General features: G+C 40.4%; 1 protein-coding gene across 1 annotated transcript in view; it reads right to left on the reverse strand.

Moving 5' to 3' along the window:
* Positions 1 to 7,255: 7,255 nt before the first annotated feature.
* The window catches only part of LOC139934447 (uncharacterized), an 80,562-nt gene continuing 66,471 nt past the window's right edge, over positions 7,256 to 21,346 (reverse strand). Inside the window, exons 21-24 of the mRNA XM_071928691.1 lie at positions 13,696 to 13,779; positions 11,445 to 11,563; positions 9,921 to 10,137; positions 7,256 to 8,073 (exon numbers count right to left, since the gene is read on the reverse strand). Of these exons, the coding sequence (XP_071784792.1) occupies positions 7,693 to 8,073; positions 9,921 to 10,137; positions 11,445 to 11,563; positions 13,696 to 13,779 (801 nt within the window). The 3' untranslated portion in view covers positions 7,256 to 7,692. The remainder of the gene's footprint in view (positions 8,074 to 9,920; positions 10,138 to 11,444; positions 11,564 to 13,695; positions 13,780 to 21,346) is intronic.

Below are 21,346 nucleotides of genomic sequence, written 5' to 3' on the forward strand. Positions count from 1 at the left end.
TAAAGTAAAACATTGACGGGGTTCAAATTTGCACCGGCACACTCGGGTGGGGTATCCGCAAGAAGTAATCACGCTAATTCGGCTTTTCGGGGTGGCTCGAAAATTAAAAAGTTATTCTCCGGTCAGGGAAAATGTAAGAGCGGCCATCTTGTTTTTCTAATATTCAACTCTGGAAATCGCGTTTTAACGGTGCAAATCGACCAAGTTGAGCATCTTGAACAACTTTCCTGTGTGGAGTCATGCAAAATTCGCAAAACCTAGTGAATAACAACTTTTTGGTGCAAAAGTGACGTCATAATTTGACCAAAAATCGTCGATTACCGCCAAAGTAAAACATTGACTGGGTTCAAATTTGCACCGGCACACTCGAGTGGGGTATCCGCAAGAAGTAACCACGCTAATTCGGCTTTTCGGGGTGCCTCGAAAATTAAAAAGGTTATTCCCTGGGCAGGGAAAAAGGAAGAGCGGCCATCTTGTTTTTCTAATAGTCAACTCTGGAAATCGCGTTTTGACGGTGCAAATCGATCAAGTTGAGCATCCTGAACAACTTTCCTGTGTGGAGTCATGCAAAATTCGCAAAACCTAGGGAATTACAACTTTTTGGTGCAAAAGTGACGTCATATAATGACCAAAAATCGTCGATTACCGCCAAAGTAAAACATTGGCGTGCTTTAAATTTGCACCGTCACGCTCGGGTGGGGTATCCGCAAGAAGTAATCACGCTAATTCGGCTTTTCGGGGTGCCACGAAAATTAAAAAGGTTATTCCCCGGCCAAGTAAAAGGGAAGAACGGCCTTGTTGTTTTCTAATAATCAACTCTGGAAATCGCGTTTTGACGGTGCAAATCGACCAAGTTGAGCATCCTGACAACTTTCCTGTGTGGAGTCATGCAAAATTCGCAAAACCTTGGGAATTACAACCTTTTGGTGCAAAAGTTACGTCATATATTGACCAAAAATCGTCGATTACCGCCAAAGTAAAACAGTGTCGTGGTTCAAATTTGCAGCGGCACACTCGGGTGGGGTATCCGCAAGAAGTAATCACGCTAATTCGGCTTTTCGGGGTGCCTCGAAAATTAAAAAGGTTATTCCCCGGGCAGGGAAAAGGGAAGAGCGGCCATCTTGTTTTTCTAATAGTCAACTCTGGAAATCGCGTTTTGACGGTGCAAATCGACCAAGTTGAGCATCCTGAACAACTTTCCTGTGTGGAGACATGCAAAATTCGAAAAACCTAGGGAATTACAACTTTTTGGTGCAAAAGTGACGTCATAATTTGACCAAAAATCGTTGATTACCGCCAAAGTAAAATATTGACGGGGTTCAAATTTGCACCGGCACACTCGAGTGGGGTATCCGCAAGAAGAAATCACGCTAATTCGGCTTTTCGGGGTGCCTCGAAAATTAAAAAGGTTATTCCCCGGCCAGGTAAAAGGGAAGAGCGGCCATCTTGTTTTTCTAATAGTCAACTCTGGAAATCGCGTTTTGACGGTGCAAATCGACCAAATTGAGCATCCTGAACAACTTTTCTGTGTGGAGTCATGCAAAATTAGCAAAACCTTGGGAATTACAACTTTTTTGTGCAAAAGTTACGTCATAACTTGACCAAAAATCGTCGATTACCGCCAAAGTAAAACATTGGCGTGCTTCAAATTTGCACCGGCACACTCGGGTGGGGTATCCGCAAGAAGTAATCACGCTAATTCGGCTTTTCGGGGTGCCTCGAAAATTAAAAAGGTTATTCCCCGGGCAGGGAAAAGGGAAGAGCGGCCATCTTGTTTTTCTAATAGTCAACTCTGGAAATCGCGTTTTGACGGTGCAAATCGACCAAGTTGAGCATCCTGAACAACTTTCCTGTGTGGAGACATGCAAAATTCGAAAAACCTAGGGAATTACAACTTTTTGGTGCAAAAGTGACGTCATAATTTGACCAAAAATCGTTGATTACCGCCAAAGTAAAATATTGACGGGGTTCAAATTTGCACCGGCACACTCGAGTGGGGTATCCGCAAGAAGAAATCACGCTAATTCGGCTTTTCGGGGTGCCTCGAAAATTAAAAAGGTTATTCCCCAGGCAGGGAAAAGGGAAGAGCGGCCATCTTGTTTTTCTAATAGTCAACTCTGGAAAACGCGTTTTGACGGTGCAACTCGATCAAGTTGAGCATCCTGAACAACTTTCCTGTGTGGAGTCATGCAAAACTCGCAAAACCTAGGGAATTACAACTTTTTGGTGCAAAAGTGACGTCATAATTTGACCAAAAATCGTCGATTACCGCCAAAGTAAAATATTGATTGGGTTCATATTTGCACCGGCAAACTCGGGTGGGGTATCCGCAAGAAGTAATCACGCTAATTCGGCTTTTCGGGAGCTCGAAAATTAAAAAGTTTATTCCCCGGGCAGGGAAAAGGGAAGAGCGGCCATCTTGTTTTTTTTTTAATAGTCAACTCTGGAAATCGCGTAGTCAGTATAGTGGAGATCAATTGATGAGACCGATGTTAAAAGCGGAGCCAGTATAATAACAGCTCAACAAGGTGGGCTACCTACGGACGTACGCATGTGATGTCAGGTTAATTGATGAGTTCATGTCTTAAAACATGTAAAATGAACGGTGTTTTTTTCATAAAAAGGAATGCATTTCGGATTACTTTCCGTACGGCGCCACCACCTTTTCACACATTTTTACAAAAAGGGATATCTCATTGAGGTAAATAAGATACTATATTACATGTTATTTCATATCGAATGAAAAAGTGGTGGCGCCATACGGAAACTTGTCCAACATCTCTTGGGTCATCTCTTAACAGTGTGTTGTAGCTGCTGTACAATCGTACCGTGGGATCGAAGTTGAAAATGCGTGCTAAATGAATAGGCTAATTCCCAGAATACACTGAATTAAACAATGATTGTTCAGTTTCCATATAATTTATAACTTGTGTTGTCTAGACTAGATAAGTACAACAACCTTTTGAACACATTCTTTAATTTTATTACTTGGATTACCGGAATCGCCACCTGATAAAATTACGTTTCGGATTGGTTTTGTTTAAAATCCCCACCCCTAAAAAAAATTAAACACAAAAGAAAAAGCACCAACATCACAATTCTGTATTAAGCTCCGACTTCTAAATTAGGTTTGATGGAGGCGCGGAGGCGTGGGTAAGATATGGGATGGGATACGGAAGGGGGCACACGGTGGGAAAGCAAGTGGGGAAAAATGAACGAGGCTGGTGAGGGGGGGGGGAGGGGGAGGGGGACTTGAAAACAATACAGGACAGGAAAATAATAAACTGAACGGGAACAAAATAAACGAAACGGGATTTAAACCGGACTTGGAAAGAACCACTATCGGGACCAGCTGGAAACTGGAAAACACTGGGATGGGATTGACATTATTAATAATGCCAAAACGGAAAAAAGACGGACATTGGTAAGTTTACGATTTCACAAAGCACTAAGATTTGTCTTAACTTTGGATGGGTGGTTTGCAACAGTGATTTTCCATTGTGACCCTGCCCAGCCACTTTAAACCCTCCACTGTACACAACGCTACACAGCATTTTATACGTAGAGCCATCCCGCTAGTGACTATAATTTGGTTTAATTCGTTTTTGTTTCTAAAAACTTTCCATAAACAGTATGTATTAAGCAGAAAGCACTTCAGTCTCTTTATCATCAATTACACGCGCTTGTCAATATGTCTTATGTATGATTCATCATTCTTCTACCCCCATGCAGGGCACCGTATTCCATCCACCCACGTGTCCTTACACATGGATGTGGTCATAATGTCCTAACATGGTCCTAGCTTTATGGTCATAAACAGACATAATTGTATCAGTCAAGTGACAATGGATGTAAAAGTGAAATGCATTATGGCCACCACCACTGCTTTTAAGCTATTAAACAATAGGACCATCATGCTGATGTAGTACTCTTACAGGCTAAAAAAACAACACATCGGAAAACAGAATCTAAACGTAACAGGCAATGTTTTTTATTTTTCCACATTTCCACAGTGCATGGAAACCGCACGCAGCCAGTGTAGTACAAAATTAAATATTTTGGCACTTTTGCTTCTCAGCAGAAGGATATCTTTAGAAAACCAATAAAGAACTGAAAAATGCCCCGCATTCCTGCCATCGATTTCACCAAACTCTTCCTTACTAAGGATTAATCTTAGGACTTAGGACGAGTTGTGTTCTGTAATCATGACGAGATGTATGAACCCATCCCAAGTTAGGATTTTTACTCGTCCTAACCCGAGCTAGGATTTATGAAATCGGCACCAGTGCTGACTTAGCTTATGAATAAACATGTTACAACTGTCAATGCAAATGAATAATGTAAAATGAGTCTAGTGCTACTGGTAGTTTCTTGACTCTAAAGCCCTTTTCACAACGTATCTCTTATCCATGGGAAATACAGCCCTGGGAAGGCACGTGACTTTATTTAACCCCACAGTTACCCTGGCACACATTCACACTGTGTCCCTTTTCCACATGGTTCCAGCTGCACTTTGGAAGAACACCCCAGGGTTTAATTAGCGCTACTATTCCTATACTGCATAAGCAGAGGAGACTAATCACAGGGTATGCTCATTTACCGGGGTAGATCAAGGGTATAGCGATCATAGTGTGAACAGGACGGCCGTTATTTCACAGGGGCAACATTGGGGAATATGATAGCAGTGAAAAGGGCTAGGGTGCATTTAAGAATTTGTCCAAGAAATTTACCTCCGACGCAATGCAATGCATTATGGCATGAATGACAATATTTATGAGAAAGAGAAATCATGGTAAAAGGTAAAATCAGTGCAAGAGCAACTTGAAACCGTGCGTTTTCACCTGTCTCATTATCATAGCAGTTAAACATAGCCAACACATCAACAATTAAAAAACCAAAACCATGTGCTTATGTTTCTTAATTTTCCTGATGGTTTCCCAAAAAATACCGGAACAAAGATTATCATAGTCTGGGCAGATGGTGATGGTAAGAGAAATCTTGTCTATAAGGAATTAAAATATTAAATCTGTTCAGTTCTAAAAATTCAATCATTACAGTTTGATTTATCAATGGAACGATCTTCATACAGGCCATATTAAATACAACATCAGCGCCTACTGAAAACAAAGCTAATATTTAAAATACAATTATTGAAATTAATTATTTAAAAGATTTAAAGTCGAAGGCATTAGTATGAAATTTAGTTAAATTTAATGCAATGTGATATTTGTTTGCTTCATTACAACCAAAGCAACTCTCTCATGATAATCATTTATTACAAAACACTTATCTATGCATCTTTAGATTTAGTTTTTTTTTTTTTTTTTACCCATACACCGATGTGTGTTGCCCGGTAGTAGAGGCAGTTCGAATCCTATGTTTTTGGCAGCGGGTACCGCAACCTCGGTAGTCTAGTTGGTAAGACACTGCTCTAGAATTTCAAGGGTCGTGGGTTCGAATCCCACCCGAGTAACATGCCTGTGATATTTTTTCACAGGACTCGGGAAAAGTACTGAGTATACAGTGCTAACACACATACCGGTGTATGGGTAAAAAAACAAAAGTAATTATTCTTTAATCCCCGATGCTAATTTAACATCATTTATCTCTTTAGATTTGTTATGATTTCTCTTGACCCTATAAATAATGTTATGCACATCACTGTACAACATAAAAGACACTGGACACTATTGGTAATTGTTAAAGGTGTATCTCGTCGTATGCACAAACAAACAGGTTGCAATTTTCACAGGTCTGAGAACTCCAATTATATGGTTATAGCGACATCACATTGTAATTTGGTTTACTAAGTTCAAAATACTAACCGTGGCTGAAGTATGTTGATCTATCTCATGTCTCACAAACACATGTCGCTCTCTGCGTGACATCATTATATCAACAATTAGTTGACCTTTTTTTTGTAACATCTACTGTTTTAAGACAAAAACATGTGTTCAAATGTTCTGTAGTGGTATTTTTTAACATACTTACACAATCTTAAGTTATAACAGCATCCCACACATTGACAACATTTTTCACACAACACAAGCCAAACGTCAGGAGATGTTCAACATAACTTTACGTTACATAAGTTTCCTATGTGTTGATCACAACGCGTTGACTGAGGGCATATTCCTTTAGGTCTGCGTCGCCAGTTTGTCCCCTTTTAGGGCTACATGTTCCAATCTTAATTTTGTTTTGTTGACAATACAAACAACTTTCATGGGACTTTTAATTAATTTTATAAAACGCACCAAGAAAATGTAGATGTTTAGTAACCTGCAATTACTTAATACTGATTTAATTATGTTTAAAAAGAGTGGCTATAACTATATAATTGTTTGACAGCGCTCAAAGTATGACATTATATATTTGATCTTTCAGCATACAATGCTAATAGTAAACTTTGAAGTGTTGTGGTCTAAAAAAGGAAGTTGAAGATGATACTTGATAGTAAAGCATTTTGCATAAATACTTAGGTAAGTTTTCTTTACTCATTTGTACAGAAGACGGCCATAATATGATAGCTGATAGGAATTAGAATATGTTTTCCTTAAATGTGTAAAAGATGTTGTTGGGGTCTAAACGATTTGTGAACAAGACCAAAGCATAGAGCTGTAACACTGCACAATACAAAAGTAAGAATAAGTTGAATGTGTTTATTAATTATATTTAAAATATCTCAGGTCTCGGCTTGAGACAAATAATATATTTTATTACCTGCCTTGAAAGGGTCTAGGTACTTTTTGTAGGACAAAAAACACAATGTCCACAGATTTACACTAAACTTACAGTTTGAAGATAATGATAGTAGAAAGCTTCCATGAAATATTACGTGCTGAGGTGCTGTAGTTTTTGGGAAATGAGTAAATCAATGTCATGAAAGTAATTTTGGTCTATTAAAGGAACACGTTGCCTTGGACCGGTCGAGTTGGTCTTTGAAAAGCGTTTGTAACCGTTTGTTTTAAAATGCATATGGTTAGAAAGATGTCTTAAAAGTAAAATATAATGATCCATACAAATTTGCCTCGAAATTGCGTGGTTTTCCTTTTACTTTGCGAACTAACACGGCCAGCCATTTATGGGAGTCAAAAATTTGACTCCCATAAATGGCCGACCGTGTTAGTCGACGAGGTAAAAGGAAAACCACGCAATTTCGAGTGATACTTCTGTGGATCATTATATTCTACTTTAAAAATATATTTCTAATCATATGCATTTTATAGCAAACGGTTACAAACGCTTTTCAAAGACCAACTCGTCCGATCCAAGGCAACGTGTTCCTTTAAGCATTTACAAACGTTTTTTCATGACAGTAATATTTGATAATAGGAAGCTTTCCACTATCATTATCTTCAAACCCTCTAAGTTTAATGTAAATCTATGGACATTTTGAAAAAGTACCCAAATCCTTTAACTAGTATTGATAAAAAAACAAATAAAACAATCAAGACTAGGAAAAGCAGGCTTTGAGATACACAACACAGCCAAATTGGTTACAATATATTATCTAAATATCCAACAATGCTATGTTGTGAATGGTGATCATGTGAAAGTCATTGTCAAAGCCCAGTTACCTCAGTCGATTACATTAATTAATACTAGCATTAAATTTACATGCTTAAGCTTTTATACTGACGTACACTTTTATTTGTCATGAAATTCAATATTTCATTTGCAACTGATGCGAACTTACTGTCCTTCAAATGACTTTGGTGTTGGTGATCGTTTGGGTATATTTGCCGGTTTGTGTGTGTAGAACAGAAGACATTCCAGCCACTCTTGTGCCTCTTTGTGTGAATTGGCTCGAAGTTTGTAACATCTTTCTTCCGTTTGTAATACCAAAGTTTTATCATCTTCAAGTGCAACTGGAACTCCGCGTAAGTAGATTGACTCCACATTCTTTTCATTTTTTCGCTTACTGTAATACAGGTGGCCTTTGGTGGTTAGCTCAAAAAAACGTCTATTCCATGAGGAAGTGAGAGGTGACTTAGTGTTGCTTAATTTGTCCAAGTAACCTTCCTTTGTAGGGTTCAAAGCCTGTCTCTTGTCGTGTTTCTTCCCCTGGAAAGCCTGAAAAGACAACAGGGATTAATGAAGGAACGGGACTTAAACAAATATAAACCGTTTAGAAGTGTTTTTGTTCCGTGTAATAATGTTGTTATGGATTTACCATGTTTTCTGGAAATATGAACACTATTGAGCCTTTAGTAGTAGTGCCAGTCAGAGAGTTAACGAGTTAAAGAGAATTAATGAGTAAAGCCAGCAGAACTGATTTTCAGGACATCCTCAGGCCGTGTGAGTTGTGGGAGGAAAAAAAACAACCATCTGCACAGCTGAGAGTGGTCGGGATTTATGTGGTGTGGTACAGGTAATGGTGGCAAGCGTGAACCGAGGGTCGCCTTCTCTGTGACGATGTGAAGATGTTTCTTACCGGTTCAAGTTTATGTCCTTAGTCATATACCCCCATAAATAAACTGCGCCAATAAAGTATCTAAACACTTACAAATGGTCAGATTTATCGGAACCTGAAATAGCATAAACAAAAATAATTATTCATTTCTATTCACCGTTAACTTCTGCACATTTTGACACATCTTGTGTTGCGCTACGATGTTGTTGGGTGGATTTATGGGCACTTGAGTGGCTTAAGGTCGAATTTCAAAAGTTGCAAAAGCCCCTATTCACCCCAATTCCAGAAGGGAACTCGCACAAGCACCACACACAGACAAAATCAAAAGACACAAACTCGTTTCGTTTACTTGACCATGAAATTTATTGCCGTATCTTTAACTTTAAAACTGCTGATATCCTGTCCTCAGTTCTTAGTGTGTCCTCCATCACTGTCCTGAACGCCAAGGAGTCGTCTTCTCATACTGCCAATGAGACCTCTGATCTGTACCTGGTCAATCCCCTGCCATTTCCTGATCAGGATGCGTCGCAATCCCTCGAGAGTGCTGTCAGGCTTTATGGACTTGTTCACTTTCTTCTGCTGCAGAAGTCACCCTCGGCCGGCCACTCCTTGACAGGTCGTCCCCATTTCCCTGAGCTTGGTACACTGTAGCCATTTCATCATTTACTGACCCATATTGTTGTATGCCTCCCATCTTTGACCCCTTTGCTTGGTTACTGACAATTATTGCTGATGTTCATCACAACCGATTTATCAAACAAGCGACCAAAAAAAACGTTTATAAAAGGTGGGCAAAAGAAACGCTGATCTTACTCGTCACAATACAACGATTTAGCTTGAATAGGGGCTTTTACAACTTTTGAAATTCGACCTTAAGCCACTCAAGTGTCCATAAATCCACTAAACAACATCGTAACGCAACACAACATGTGTCAAAATGTGCAGAAATTAACGGTGACTCGAAATGAATAATTATTTTTTGGCATACTATTTCAGGTTCCGATATATCTGACAATTTGCAAGTGTTTAGATACTTTATTGGCGCAGTTTAGTTCTGGTGTGCATACACAACTAATGGCAGCATCCTGTGTGCAACTTTATACATGATTTTTCAGGCTTCTGTTTACGTGCCCGAGAAACGTATACAAATATTCTGGCAATAACCAACTAAGAGGTAGTTATCAAAATAAAACAAATCGGTATACAGTGCCACTTCAGAAACTTATTGCTATCCAGGCATGCACTGAGATAAGAGTGAAACGCGAGGAGAGGGAAAGCTGTCAAGGGTAGGGCAGTGTTGCAAACCGGGACTGTTCCAGTTCTTGAGGAATGGAAGCCCGTTGCACCAAGTGACTATATATTCTTTGACAATGCACAAAAACAGAATGCATTGTTTGTTTACCTGATTAAAGTGATTTCATGCTGCTTTCTTTCTAAATACTTTAGAAAAGTAATTTTGAATTAACAATCAAAAAGGTAAGTGATATAAGAAGAAATTGCCACCAACCTTTAGTATTTCACGTCCATGTCTACTGTATGCCCTGTTTTCTTCAGCACTGAATGCTTTTCTCAATGCAGCAACATGGCTGGGAGATGTGTCATCTACACTTCCAGTATTCACAACAGGATCAGTGTCTGAAATGAATTTCTGCTCAACTTTTTCGAATTGTGAACTATTCTCTTTCTTCAAGTATGACTGTTGAATCTTTGACTTTGATTTTCTCCTACAGAAAGGTGAATAAGAAAGTGATTTTAATTGACAAAACTGTGATACAGCATTGCTATTTCCCTTCCATTTTTTCTTCTTTTTTATTTCTGCATTATTTACTTTGTTTTCCAGGTACATTGATCTGATGATGTAATTTTCATCTTATAATAGTTTGCAGGGGTGAATCCAGATTTTTGTCAGGAAACTGAAGTCTGAACAGCCATGTTGACTTTACAAGCAAAGGGTTGTGTTGGGGGCTGCGTTGTATGCAACAACATTTACTATGTAGTACTAATGTAACTGTGCAGGATTGCCAAACACATGTATCCAGTGGCGTCATCAATCTCTCTTGAAAGGTGGGGGTTGACATAACATTTTTAAGGCGTGGGGTTCGGCGATGGCAATGACGGGACACAGGGTTTGGAGCGCATGAAACTCATGTTTTGCACTGTATACATTGCAAAACATGAGTTTCATGATAAAGGTGGTCAAAAGACACGGGGAACATTTGATATTGTGTCCTCCACCCTTCGAACATGGGGTGGGGGATAGGGGTTGGTGGGGGACACGTCCCTGCCACTCTTTCAAGGAGAGGTGCAAATAATGTCAACGATGGAGCATGCGTGTGAGAAACCTTTCGACGTGGGGTGCGGGCCCGATTAAGGGCCCGGGAAAATTGTGCATTTTAGATGCTCTGTGATGCAATCTAGGGCCAATTTTGAGGGGGGACATTTTGTAGGTGTCCCCCACCCTCTAAAAAGTTGTTCCATCCTTTGGCCCCAGGTTAATGCCCAAGAGGGGACACACAGTTTGGTATTACACAGTGCAAAACTTGGGCTTCGTGATAAAGGTGGTCAAAAAGATGGGGGGGGGGGGCATTTGATATTGTGTCCCCCATCCTCCAAACGATTAAGGGGGGGGGGACACATGTCCCCCTGACCAGCTCCCCCTAACTGACGCCCATGCCTGTCACTCAGTTTTGCTATTTATCATTTGTTATTGGTATATAATGACACATTATCTAAGGGACTTTTGAACAGAAGGCTGCTTTTATTGTCTTGTCTTGAAGTGTACAGATCTGACTCATATTTTATGATTAAACTGCATTCATTCACAAAGAAGAATAAACTCACATCACGCATGTGATGACCTTACTTTTGTTTTATTCTTGTTTTCAGATTTTAATTATATTGGCAATGTACTGCAGTTTGTATAGTTTATTTCTGGTATTATATTTACTAATCTAATTTGACAAGTGTGTGCTGTAGAATTTGATGAACATGAAATGAAATTAAACAAGAAAAGAAATACAGAATGACTCGCCTTCCAAGTCCCGCAGCAGCAAGGATGAGATCAGTCTCCCGTTTGAAAGCTTTGACAAAGTCACTGATAGCTGTGAAAGTATCACTAGAGTCAACACCTGGCGGCTCAGCAAATCTCTCCTAAATAGACAAACACCACATTTATTACTGTTCCAAAATGCACTTGCTAAACATCTCCAAAAGACTTTCTGTACAGAAAGGAGCAGCTATTGACAATTTATGATCACACAAACAACTTATTACTTTTGCCTAGTTTGTCTCGAGTTATAACTATGTATCACCAACTTATGTTATCTAAAAATAGCGGTATAAATAAATGAATTTTTGTATTGTAATTGTAAAGTTTTTTGAAAAGAGACTGAGCATGGGCATGCTAAAAGGAATCCGCTTAGTTGGTAAATCTAAATACTGTCTGGCTGGGCATGTTAAAAGGAATCCGCTAAGTTGGTAAATCTAAATACTGTCTGGGCATGTTAAAAGGAATCCGCTAAAGTGGTAAATCTAAATACTGTTTGGGTATGTTAAATGGAATCCGCTGAGTTGGTAAATCTAAATACTGTCTGGGCATGCTAAAAGGAATCCGCTAAGTTGGTAAATCTAAATACTGTCTGGGCATGCTAAAAGGAATCCGCTAAGTTGGTAAATCTAAATACTGTCTGGGCATGCTAAAAGGAATCCACTGAGTTGGTTAATCTAAAAACTGTCTGGGCATGTTAAAAGGAATCCGCTGAGTTGGTAAATCTAAATACTGTCTGGGCATGCTAAAAGGAATCCGCTGAGTTGGTAAATCTAAATACTGTCTGGGCATGTTAAAAGGAATCCGCTAAGTTGGTAAATCTAAATACTGTCTGGGCATGTTAAAAGGAATCCGCTAAGTTGGTAAATCTAAATACTGTCTGGGCATGTTAAAAGGAATCCGCTAAGTTGGTAAATCTAAATACTGTCTGGGCATGTTAAAAGGAATCCGCTAAGTTGGTAAATCTAAATACTGTTTGGGCATGTTAAATGGAATCCGCTGAGTTGGTCAATCTAAATACTGTCTGGGCATGCTAAAAGGAATCTGCTAAGTTGGTAAATCTAAATACTGCCTGGCTGGGCATTTTAAAAGGAATCCGCTAAGTTGGTAAATCTAAATACTGTCTGGGCATGCTAAAAGGAATCCACTGAGTTGGTTAATCTAAAAACTGTCTGGGCATGTTAAAAGGAATCCGCTGAGTTGGTAAATCTAAATACTGTCTGGCTGGGCATGTTAAAAGGAATCCGCTAAGTTGGTAAATCTAAATACTGTTTGGGCATGTTAAATGGAATCCGCTGAGTTGGTCAATCTAAATACTGTCTGGGCATGCTAAAAGGAATCTGCTAAGTTGGTAAATCTAAATACTGCCTGGCTGGGCATTTTAAAAGGAATCCGCTAAGTTGGTAAATCTAAATACTGTCTGGGCATGCTAAAAGGAATCCACTGAGTTGGTTAATCTAAAAACTGTTTGGGCATGTTAAAAGGAATCCGCTAAGTTGGTAAATCTAAATACTGTCTGGGCATGTTAAAAGGAATCCGCTAAGTTGGTAAATCTAAATACTGTCTGGGCATGTTAAAAGGAATCCGCTAAGTTGGTAAATCTAAATACTGTTTGGGCATGTTAAATGGAATCCGCTGAGTTGGTCAATCTAAATACTGTCTGGGCATGCTAAAAGGAATCTGCTAAGTTGGTAAATCTAAATACTGCCTGGCTGGGCATTTTAAAAGGAATCCGCTAAGTTGGTAAATCTAAATACTGTCTGGGCATGTTAAAAGGAATCCGCTAAGTTGGTAAATCTAAATACTGCCTGGCTGGGCATTTTAAAAGGAATCCGCTAAGTTGGTAAATCTAAATACTGTTTGGGCATGTTAAATGGAATCCGCTGAGTTGGTAAATCTAAATACTGTCTGGCTGGGCATTTTAAAAGGAATCCGCTAAGTTGGTAAATCTAAATACTGTCTGGGCATGTTAAAAGGAATCCGCTAAGTTGGTAAATCTAAATACTGCCTGGCTGGGCATTTTAAAAGGAATCCGCTAAGTTGGTAAATCTAAATACTGTTTGGGCATGTTAAATGGAATCCGCTGAGTTGGTAAATCTAAGTACTGTCTGGGCATGCTAAAAGGAATCCGCTAAGTTGGTAAATGTAAATACTGCCTGGCTGGGCATTTTAAAAGGAATCCGCTAAGTTGGTAAATCTGAACACTGTGTGGCTTGGCATGTTAAAAGGAACTCACCAGCATTTGCTCGTATAGTTTCTTCATGACTTCACTCTTCTTCTGAAGCTGTGTGAGCTTAACTTCATATTGTTCAACAAATGCCTATAAGAGAAAAGAGCGTATGAATAACATATGTTAGTTCATGAAACAAAATATCTGTAACCATCGTCTTTGTTTTACACAATTTATCACCGAGATAGTTACATTGGGATGTGAATCATGTTTCTGTACGTTTGGATGTGAATCATGTTTCTGTCCACTGCTTATTTTGTCTGATTGTTGCCCCTTTAGTTGGCACACACTGATCAATACTCTTCTCCGTATTGGTATATTCTTGTCAAAAAGAATGGACACCCTCCATAAACACCGTCCAAAGCACACGATCCGAAATCTTAAGGAAACTTCATCTGTGATCCTACTGAGCATCCGGTCTTAGTTCTTAGTAAAACTTCTCCTTTGTGACCTTACTGAGCATCCGGTCCTAATTCTTATCGAAACTTCATCTGTGACCCTACTGACCATCCGTTCTTAATTCTCCAGGGAACTTCTTCTTTGTGACCTTACTGAGCATCCGTTCCTAATTCTTATCGAAACTTCTTCTGTAACCCTACTGAGCATCTGGTCTAAGTTCTCCAGGAAACTTCTCATTTGTGAGACCAACTGAACATCCTGTCCTAGTTCTTATGAAAACTTCCTCTTCGTGACCCTGCTAGGCATCCGGTCCTAACTCTTATGGAAACTTCCACCTTTGTGACATCCGGTCTTAATTCGTGTGACCCCACTGAACATCCGATCGTGATTGTTATGGAAACTTCCTCATTGTGACCCTACTGGGCATCTGTTCCTAATTCTTATACAAACTTCTTCTTCGTGACTCTGCTGAGCCTCCGGTCGTAATTCATATCACAAATTTCTTTTTGTGACCCCACTGAGCATCCAGTCCTAATTCTTACGGAAACTTTTCCTTTGTGTGACCCTACTGAGATCCGGTCCTAAATCTTATGGAAACTTCATATGTGACCCCATTGAGCATCCGGTTCTAATTCGTATGGAAACTTCAGCTGTGACCCCACTGAGCATCTGTTCTTAATTCTTATGGAAACTTTTCTTTTGTGTGACCCTATTGAAGCTCCGGTCCTAATTCTTACGGAAACCTTGCCTTTGTGTCACCCTACTGAGCATCCGGTCCTAATACTTATGGAAACTTTTCCTTTGTGTGACCCTACTGAAGCTCCGGTCATAATTCTTGTGTCACCCTACTGAGCATCCGGTCCTAATTCTTATGGAAACTTTTCTTTTGTGTGACCCTACTGAAGCTCCAGTCCTAATTCTTACGGAAACGTTTCCTTTGTGTCACCCTACTGATCATATCACGTAATGTACTGTATTTGGTCCTTTGGTTCCCTCGGGCATCATCAAGCTTGTTTTTTTTACTTTTGCTGTTAATTAATTTGGTTGTGCTTGCCATTATTCAGTGAAGAGATAGTTAGAGCAACAACATCAGCGAAGCGTTTGTCAGTAATTCTCCTCCTTTGGCGTTTTCCTGGGAATCCTTTTCCTCACTGCAGTGAATATTTTGGGTGATAGTAAGAGTGTACACAAAAGACTTTGCATTTGCATACTTTTTAATCCTGTTGTACAGTAAACAACTCACACTATGCTTCAATTTCATTTCCACCATGCAGGCAAGTACTGTTGTGGTAGCACAAGCAAAGCTTCAAACTTTCTTTTCTACATACAACAGCACGGGTAGCACACCATGAGACGGACTTGATTCTCCAGTTCGCCGTCAATGACACTACACTGGACCGAGTAAACAAGTTCGCATACATCGGCTCTGCAAATACTTCCAACGCTACTCTTGACCCGGAAATCTCTGTTCGGCTTTAAAAGGCTGCTTCTACTTGGGCGCCTTTCTAAGCGTGTATGGAACAACCAACAAATTTCCATCTGTACCAAAGTCCGCATCTATGATGCCTGTGTGCTTAGTGTACTGCTTTACGGTGCTGAAACCTGGCCCACATAGAGAAGACAAGAAAGCAGACTAAGTGCATTCCACACAATATGTCTCCGTTCCATTCTGGGAGTCACCTGGAATGACAAACTACCCAAATGAGGAACTGTTCAGGATAACCATGGAGGAAGGAAGAGAAGGAGCATGAACGAAGGGACTTCAAAAGTCGAACCCGTGGTACCGCGGTCGCTTAACGACACCTCGTAATCACCCACATACCTTATCCAGACAATGGGGGACCGGGCATATGTGAGTTTGCGCTTGCGCACTTGGTTCTTCACTCAACTATGGTGTCGTATGGATATAAAACAGAAGAAAAAAAAACTTGTTGAGACCTGATAAAAATTGTATACACTTTCGCCCACCAAATCGAAAAACACAATTGAATATCCAACCACCCTCATGTGCTAAATACCCAAATTTTGAACCACCGCTAGTGACATGAAAGTCACAAAAAATGTAAAAATTTGCCATGATGTTTCCGTGAAACACCACAAACGGTAAAAGAAATCGTGTACATTCACAATTCTTGTCTCCAATGATTCAACTTTACAACGGCGCAGTCTGGCGGTACCACACCTTCTGAACAAAGATATCTAATCATGCTCATTAATCGGCCGTACAGCTGGAGGTCTCCTATTTTTTTTCCTTGGTCAGACAGGGGCATTGTCAGGGTATTCTTTTGTTACTCTGCGGTTTTGCGGGTCGTTAAAGCCCCTTCTCTTCCTTCCTCCATGGGATAACCACGTCTCAGCCATTGTCATCAAGGCTCAAGTTCATCCGTCTCCGCTGGGCTGGTCATGTGACCCGTATGGAATCGCATCAAATCCCCTGCTCCATACTTTACAGAGTCCTCGAAAATGGAGGCCGACCAGTCAGACGTCCCAAACTATGTTTCAAAGATGTCTTAAAGAGAGATTTGGTAGACTTTAACACCCCCACCAGGTCATGGCCTCCGTTGGCTAGCCACCGCTCCAGCTGGAGGTATATGCTGCATAATGGGATGAGACACGATCACCAACAAACTGACAACAAGATGAGGAGAGGAAGATGTCCTTGATGGATGCATCTTAACTTGACATTATTGTCCGCGACAGAAGTCTGCTAACTTAGATTTTGTTCAATAATGTTCATCTCACTGAGACGAAATATGTTTTGTGGCTTGTTTTGCTCATTTCTCGGGGGCTGCAATTCCTCGGTGTATGGTGTTTCGGGGGAGGCTTTCTACTGTCATTGTCTTCAGGCCCTGTAGGTTTGTTGTGAATCTGTGGACATTTTGAAAAAGTACCTTGTGTATATCGTTTGTGTTATTGCTTTTTACTTGCCATCTTTTGTTTAAACTTTAACTGCAATTTTAGAATTTTTAATGTATAGTATATAATGTGTATTTTTTATGAGCTAGGTCTGGGAGAGCACATCTTTTTTGATGACAGTTTTTGGACTTTTGCCCTTCCCTGGACGGCCTGTGCTTGTTTTATTGTTTTGTTTTTTTTTGTCCGAAGAATTCAAATAAATAAATAAATAAATAAATAAGTTTTAAATGACATAAATTGGAAATAGCATGGGACTTGCAACGTGTATATTTTCGGCTAACTGTTTTCTTCATTGTTTACTAACTTTTACGTTGCATATAGACAAGGTAGTGCGGCACACATCCTTTAGGTTATAAACATACATGTCTATACTCCAGCCGGTTAGGTTGGATCTGGTGCTTAGAGAACTATTGACACTGGTTATTAAGGGAATCAATGTGTGGTGAAGAGGTTTTAAACTAGTGGTTTAATCCCAACGAGGCTTGGTTCTTTATAATTTTACCGAGACGAAGCCGATGTAAATTATCAAGAACCAGGCCTCGGCGGGTTTAAACCACTAGTTGAAAACCGATTCAACACACTTTAATTCCCATTCATAAATACCTTTTCGGTCAAAAAACATCAACACTTTTGGTCAAAAAGTTAAATAAATCCAAAAATTGTAATCGTTCAATGATTTCTTTCAACACAACACCCCTCCAGCTATGAAATGGTAAGGCCCTCCGCCGCCCTCGGGTAAACAACTCCTTATAAGGGAATGCTGTGCGCGTCGCGCGTATCGCGGTCCCGTGTCTCGGCCGTTGCTCTCGACCAATAGGAATGAAGAAACTGTCTTATAAGCACAGGTGCAAGCTCACGTGTCACGCCCAACAATTTTTACCGGTCATAAACAAAGGTTTATACACACCCACGTGACGCGCTCTCCACCAATAGTAATAGTGAAACTGTCCGAGGTATTTATGAATTAGGGAATAACAGTGCGAGTACCCGGTCTTCACTGCGTGGTAATGACCGGTTTGGTGGCTGGCGCTGTTAATAACGGACCGAGCCGGAGGCGAGGTCCGTTAACAGCGCCAGCCACCAACCAAGGTCATTACCACGCAGTGAAGACCGGGTACGAACACTGTTATTCCCATTAATAAATACCTTTTTAGCGAATTAAACGGCTAAAATTTTCCAAATTTTGTATTTTTTCTCTCGGCGGCACTTCCAGACATGTTCAGGGGCCATATTCGAGCTTTTGATGGTTCCCATCTCTTTACTGATCTTTGAGACCAGTGACTCTTTGAAATAATGATCTGTTCAGCGCCTTCACTGGGTTCAAAGGAGGCAAATGATTGGACGATAGCTGTTCCTTGTGCATTAAAACGCGCGCACGAGCTCGACGTCGTCAGTTTATACGCGCGCACATGTTACACGCGCGCACTCAAAATTTATACATTTTCAGTGCGCGTACGCGAATTGCGCGAAATTGCAATGAAACTAACAGGGATATAAATAAGCGTGCGATACAGTGCAACGCACAAGGTTTACACAATGTATGCTGATTTAGTGGCCACTTATTCGCTATTTTCCAAAGCCGGTCTTTATACCACCGTTAACACTCCCACACGTGACCGGGTTTTGACCAATCAGAGACTTGAAACCGTCCAAGGTATTTATTAATATTAAATAAAGGCCAGTCAATGTAGTCATGTTTGGGAGTGTCGTGGCCAAACGGTTAAGAGCACCGAATTCAAACTCTGGTGTTTCTGATCAGCAGAGTGTGGGTTCGTATCCCCAGCCGTGACACTTGTGTCCTTAAGCAAGACACATAACCATTGCTTCGTCCTTCGGATGGGACTTAAAGCCGTTGGTCCCATGTGTTGTGTAAACGCATGTAAAAGAACCCAGTGCACTTATCGAAAAGAGAAGGGGTTCGCCCCGGTGTTCCTGGCTGGATTGGCAGCATATGGACCGTTCCGGTGTGGCGGTTTCAGTCTTCCGCCGTGTTCAGTTTCCGGGTGACGTAGTCGGACATATCATCACGTTGTTCGAACGGTTTTAGCTTTCCGGCGTGTTCAGTTTTCCGGGTGACCTGTCAGATACCGCCGCGTGTACCCTGGCGAGTACTGTAGTTCTCTCAGCAGTGACCCCAAATTGTTTATATTACGATTCTTTTCTGTGTAGTCACATAATCTCTTGCCCCACTCTTTACATGTATTCATGGGTACAACTTTAGGCAGGTCACACTCTGCTTGCATATAAAACAACTCATACGATCCACGCGTTTGCCGCTAGTTGTACTCGACTCGTGGACGCCGCCATGACAGCTACCGGAGGGTAACGGACGACTCAATACGGCACTAAAAATGGACTACTTTCGCTTGCTGTGCGCAGGCATCGCATGACGTAATGCTACCGTATTTGGTCATTCGGAAAACTGAACACAGCGGAAAGTTGAAACCGCCACACCGGCTTTCCACTAAGCTCCGCCCAACGCGCACGTGAGCAAGACACGTGTACGAGCACTCCCAATAGACTGTGCAAGTCTCGCGCGCACCGGAGCGAGAAAACACGACAACTGAAGAACTTAATTTTTTTATGAATCAGATCTTTGCTTTAATTTGTTCTTAATGCCGAATCTGAACAACAAAAATACCCATTAGAGTTTGTTTAAATTAGTTTTAGCTTTTTAAACTAATACACAATTATCGGTTAAAGTCTATGTATAGACAAAAGTAAAACTCTGGGACAAGGATGTTTGTTTGATCTTAAATGTTTTGAAACCCCCTTTTGTAAATCTACGCCCGAATGTGAAACTACTGAAAGCTGGTTTACACGCGGACGCACGATGGTCGCAAGGGCGTTAGATAAACGCGTGACGCATTTTAAAGAGGAAGCCGACGCCCAAGCGACCAATGAAAAGGCTTTCCACCCCGCGCTGCCAAAGCAAGCGTCTGCGTAAGTTTCGTGATCGGAGATGGACACAATTTTTTTTAATCTTTTACAAGTAACCTGACCTGAGGTCAAGTTTAAACATCGGTTTTTCTTCGTTTTTATGATGACTTTATTTTTACTTTTATATGTTGTTAATTAGTATTACATTTTTAACAACATATGTCATTTTTACGGTCAGAAACTATATTAAACTAAAGTAATGGACGAAACAGAATCTCCCCAACGTAAAACTCCATAAGGTTGGGACCACAATGGTCCCGGAAGTCCAAATCTGCGCGAGACTTGCACAGTCTATAGACCATGGGATGATCGCTAGAATTGTTCAAAACCGTAGTCCCCACTTTTGGACCACGCAATTCTAGTATGTACATAGGTATGAAATAAAATACAGAACATCCAATTTTGCTGTTGCTGTTGCTTGGCGAAAAACCTGCACCGTATCGCGAAAAGAAACAATTACGGCGACAAATAGTGATCTAGAAATCCTCGGAAGCCTGTGATGTGGCTGACGTCATTCGAAGCATTATCGTGTTTCGTTCCAACACTGTACCGTTATAACATACAGTGTAATTATTCAAACCCCTGAATAAAAGGATGCCGATTTACAGGCTCGTTCGACAAAATTATAAACTATCTCACAAGCGCGAGTGGAAATACGAACAAAATAGTGCGTCTGCGTCCCATAACTCGGCCGCGCGTTTGATAATAAAAATTTAACACACGCACATCGTAGCAACGAAAAACAAATGGCAACTTGAACTTGATGATGTTCAATGAATAAAAATCATGGGTTTTTGTTGTAGGCCTTTGCATGTAATCCGACAGAAAAGGGGAAAATTTACTTCGTTCGCATTAAACACTTGGAAAAGGTTCTTTCACTGCCGTGAACGATTGGTCAATAGTCCCAGTGTATACAGAGGTTGTCAAAAAATACTGTTTTTGACCTAAAATGACCCAAAAATTGGTCTGTTCACGAACTGTGCAGTTTTAGAGCTTAGCAACAACCAAATTCGGATTCAGTACCATTGAAAACCCTTGTGCGTCAAATTTCATGCGGTCCGGAGATGGGGACCACGGAACCCCCTAAATAGGCCCCTTTTCAATAGACTGTGCAAGTCTCGCACGTAGCGAAAACGAGAACTTAATTCGGAAAAAAGTATATTTTTGTACAAAACCAAATTGTATTGAAATTGTTATTTGTTAAAATTTTTTTAAAGATTATTATTTTTAACGTACTTTTTGTATAATTATTATTTTAATTCGTGTACATAATAATTGTTTTGTTTAAATTAACGTAAAAATTATACATTTATCGGGACGAGGATCGCTGTTCGACATCGACCTGGACGGTTTTTCGAATACACCCCGTTTGTGAATCACGTCCAATTGGTGCGATCATCAC

The sequence above is a fragment of the Asterias amurensis genome, chromosome 3 (genome assembly GCF_032118995.1).
Source record: "Asterias amurensis chromosome 3, ASM3211899v1".
In the NCBI taxonomy this organism is placed as follows: Eukaryota; Metazoa; Echinodermata; class Asteroidea; order Forcipulatida; family Asteriidae; genus Asterias; species Asterias amurensis.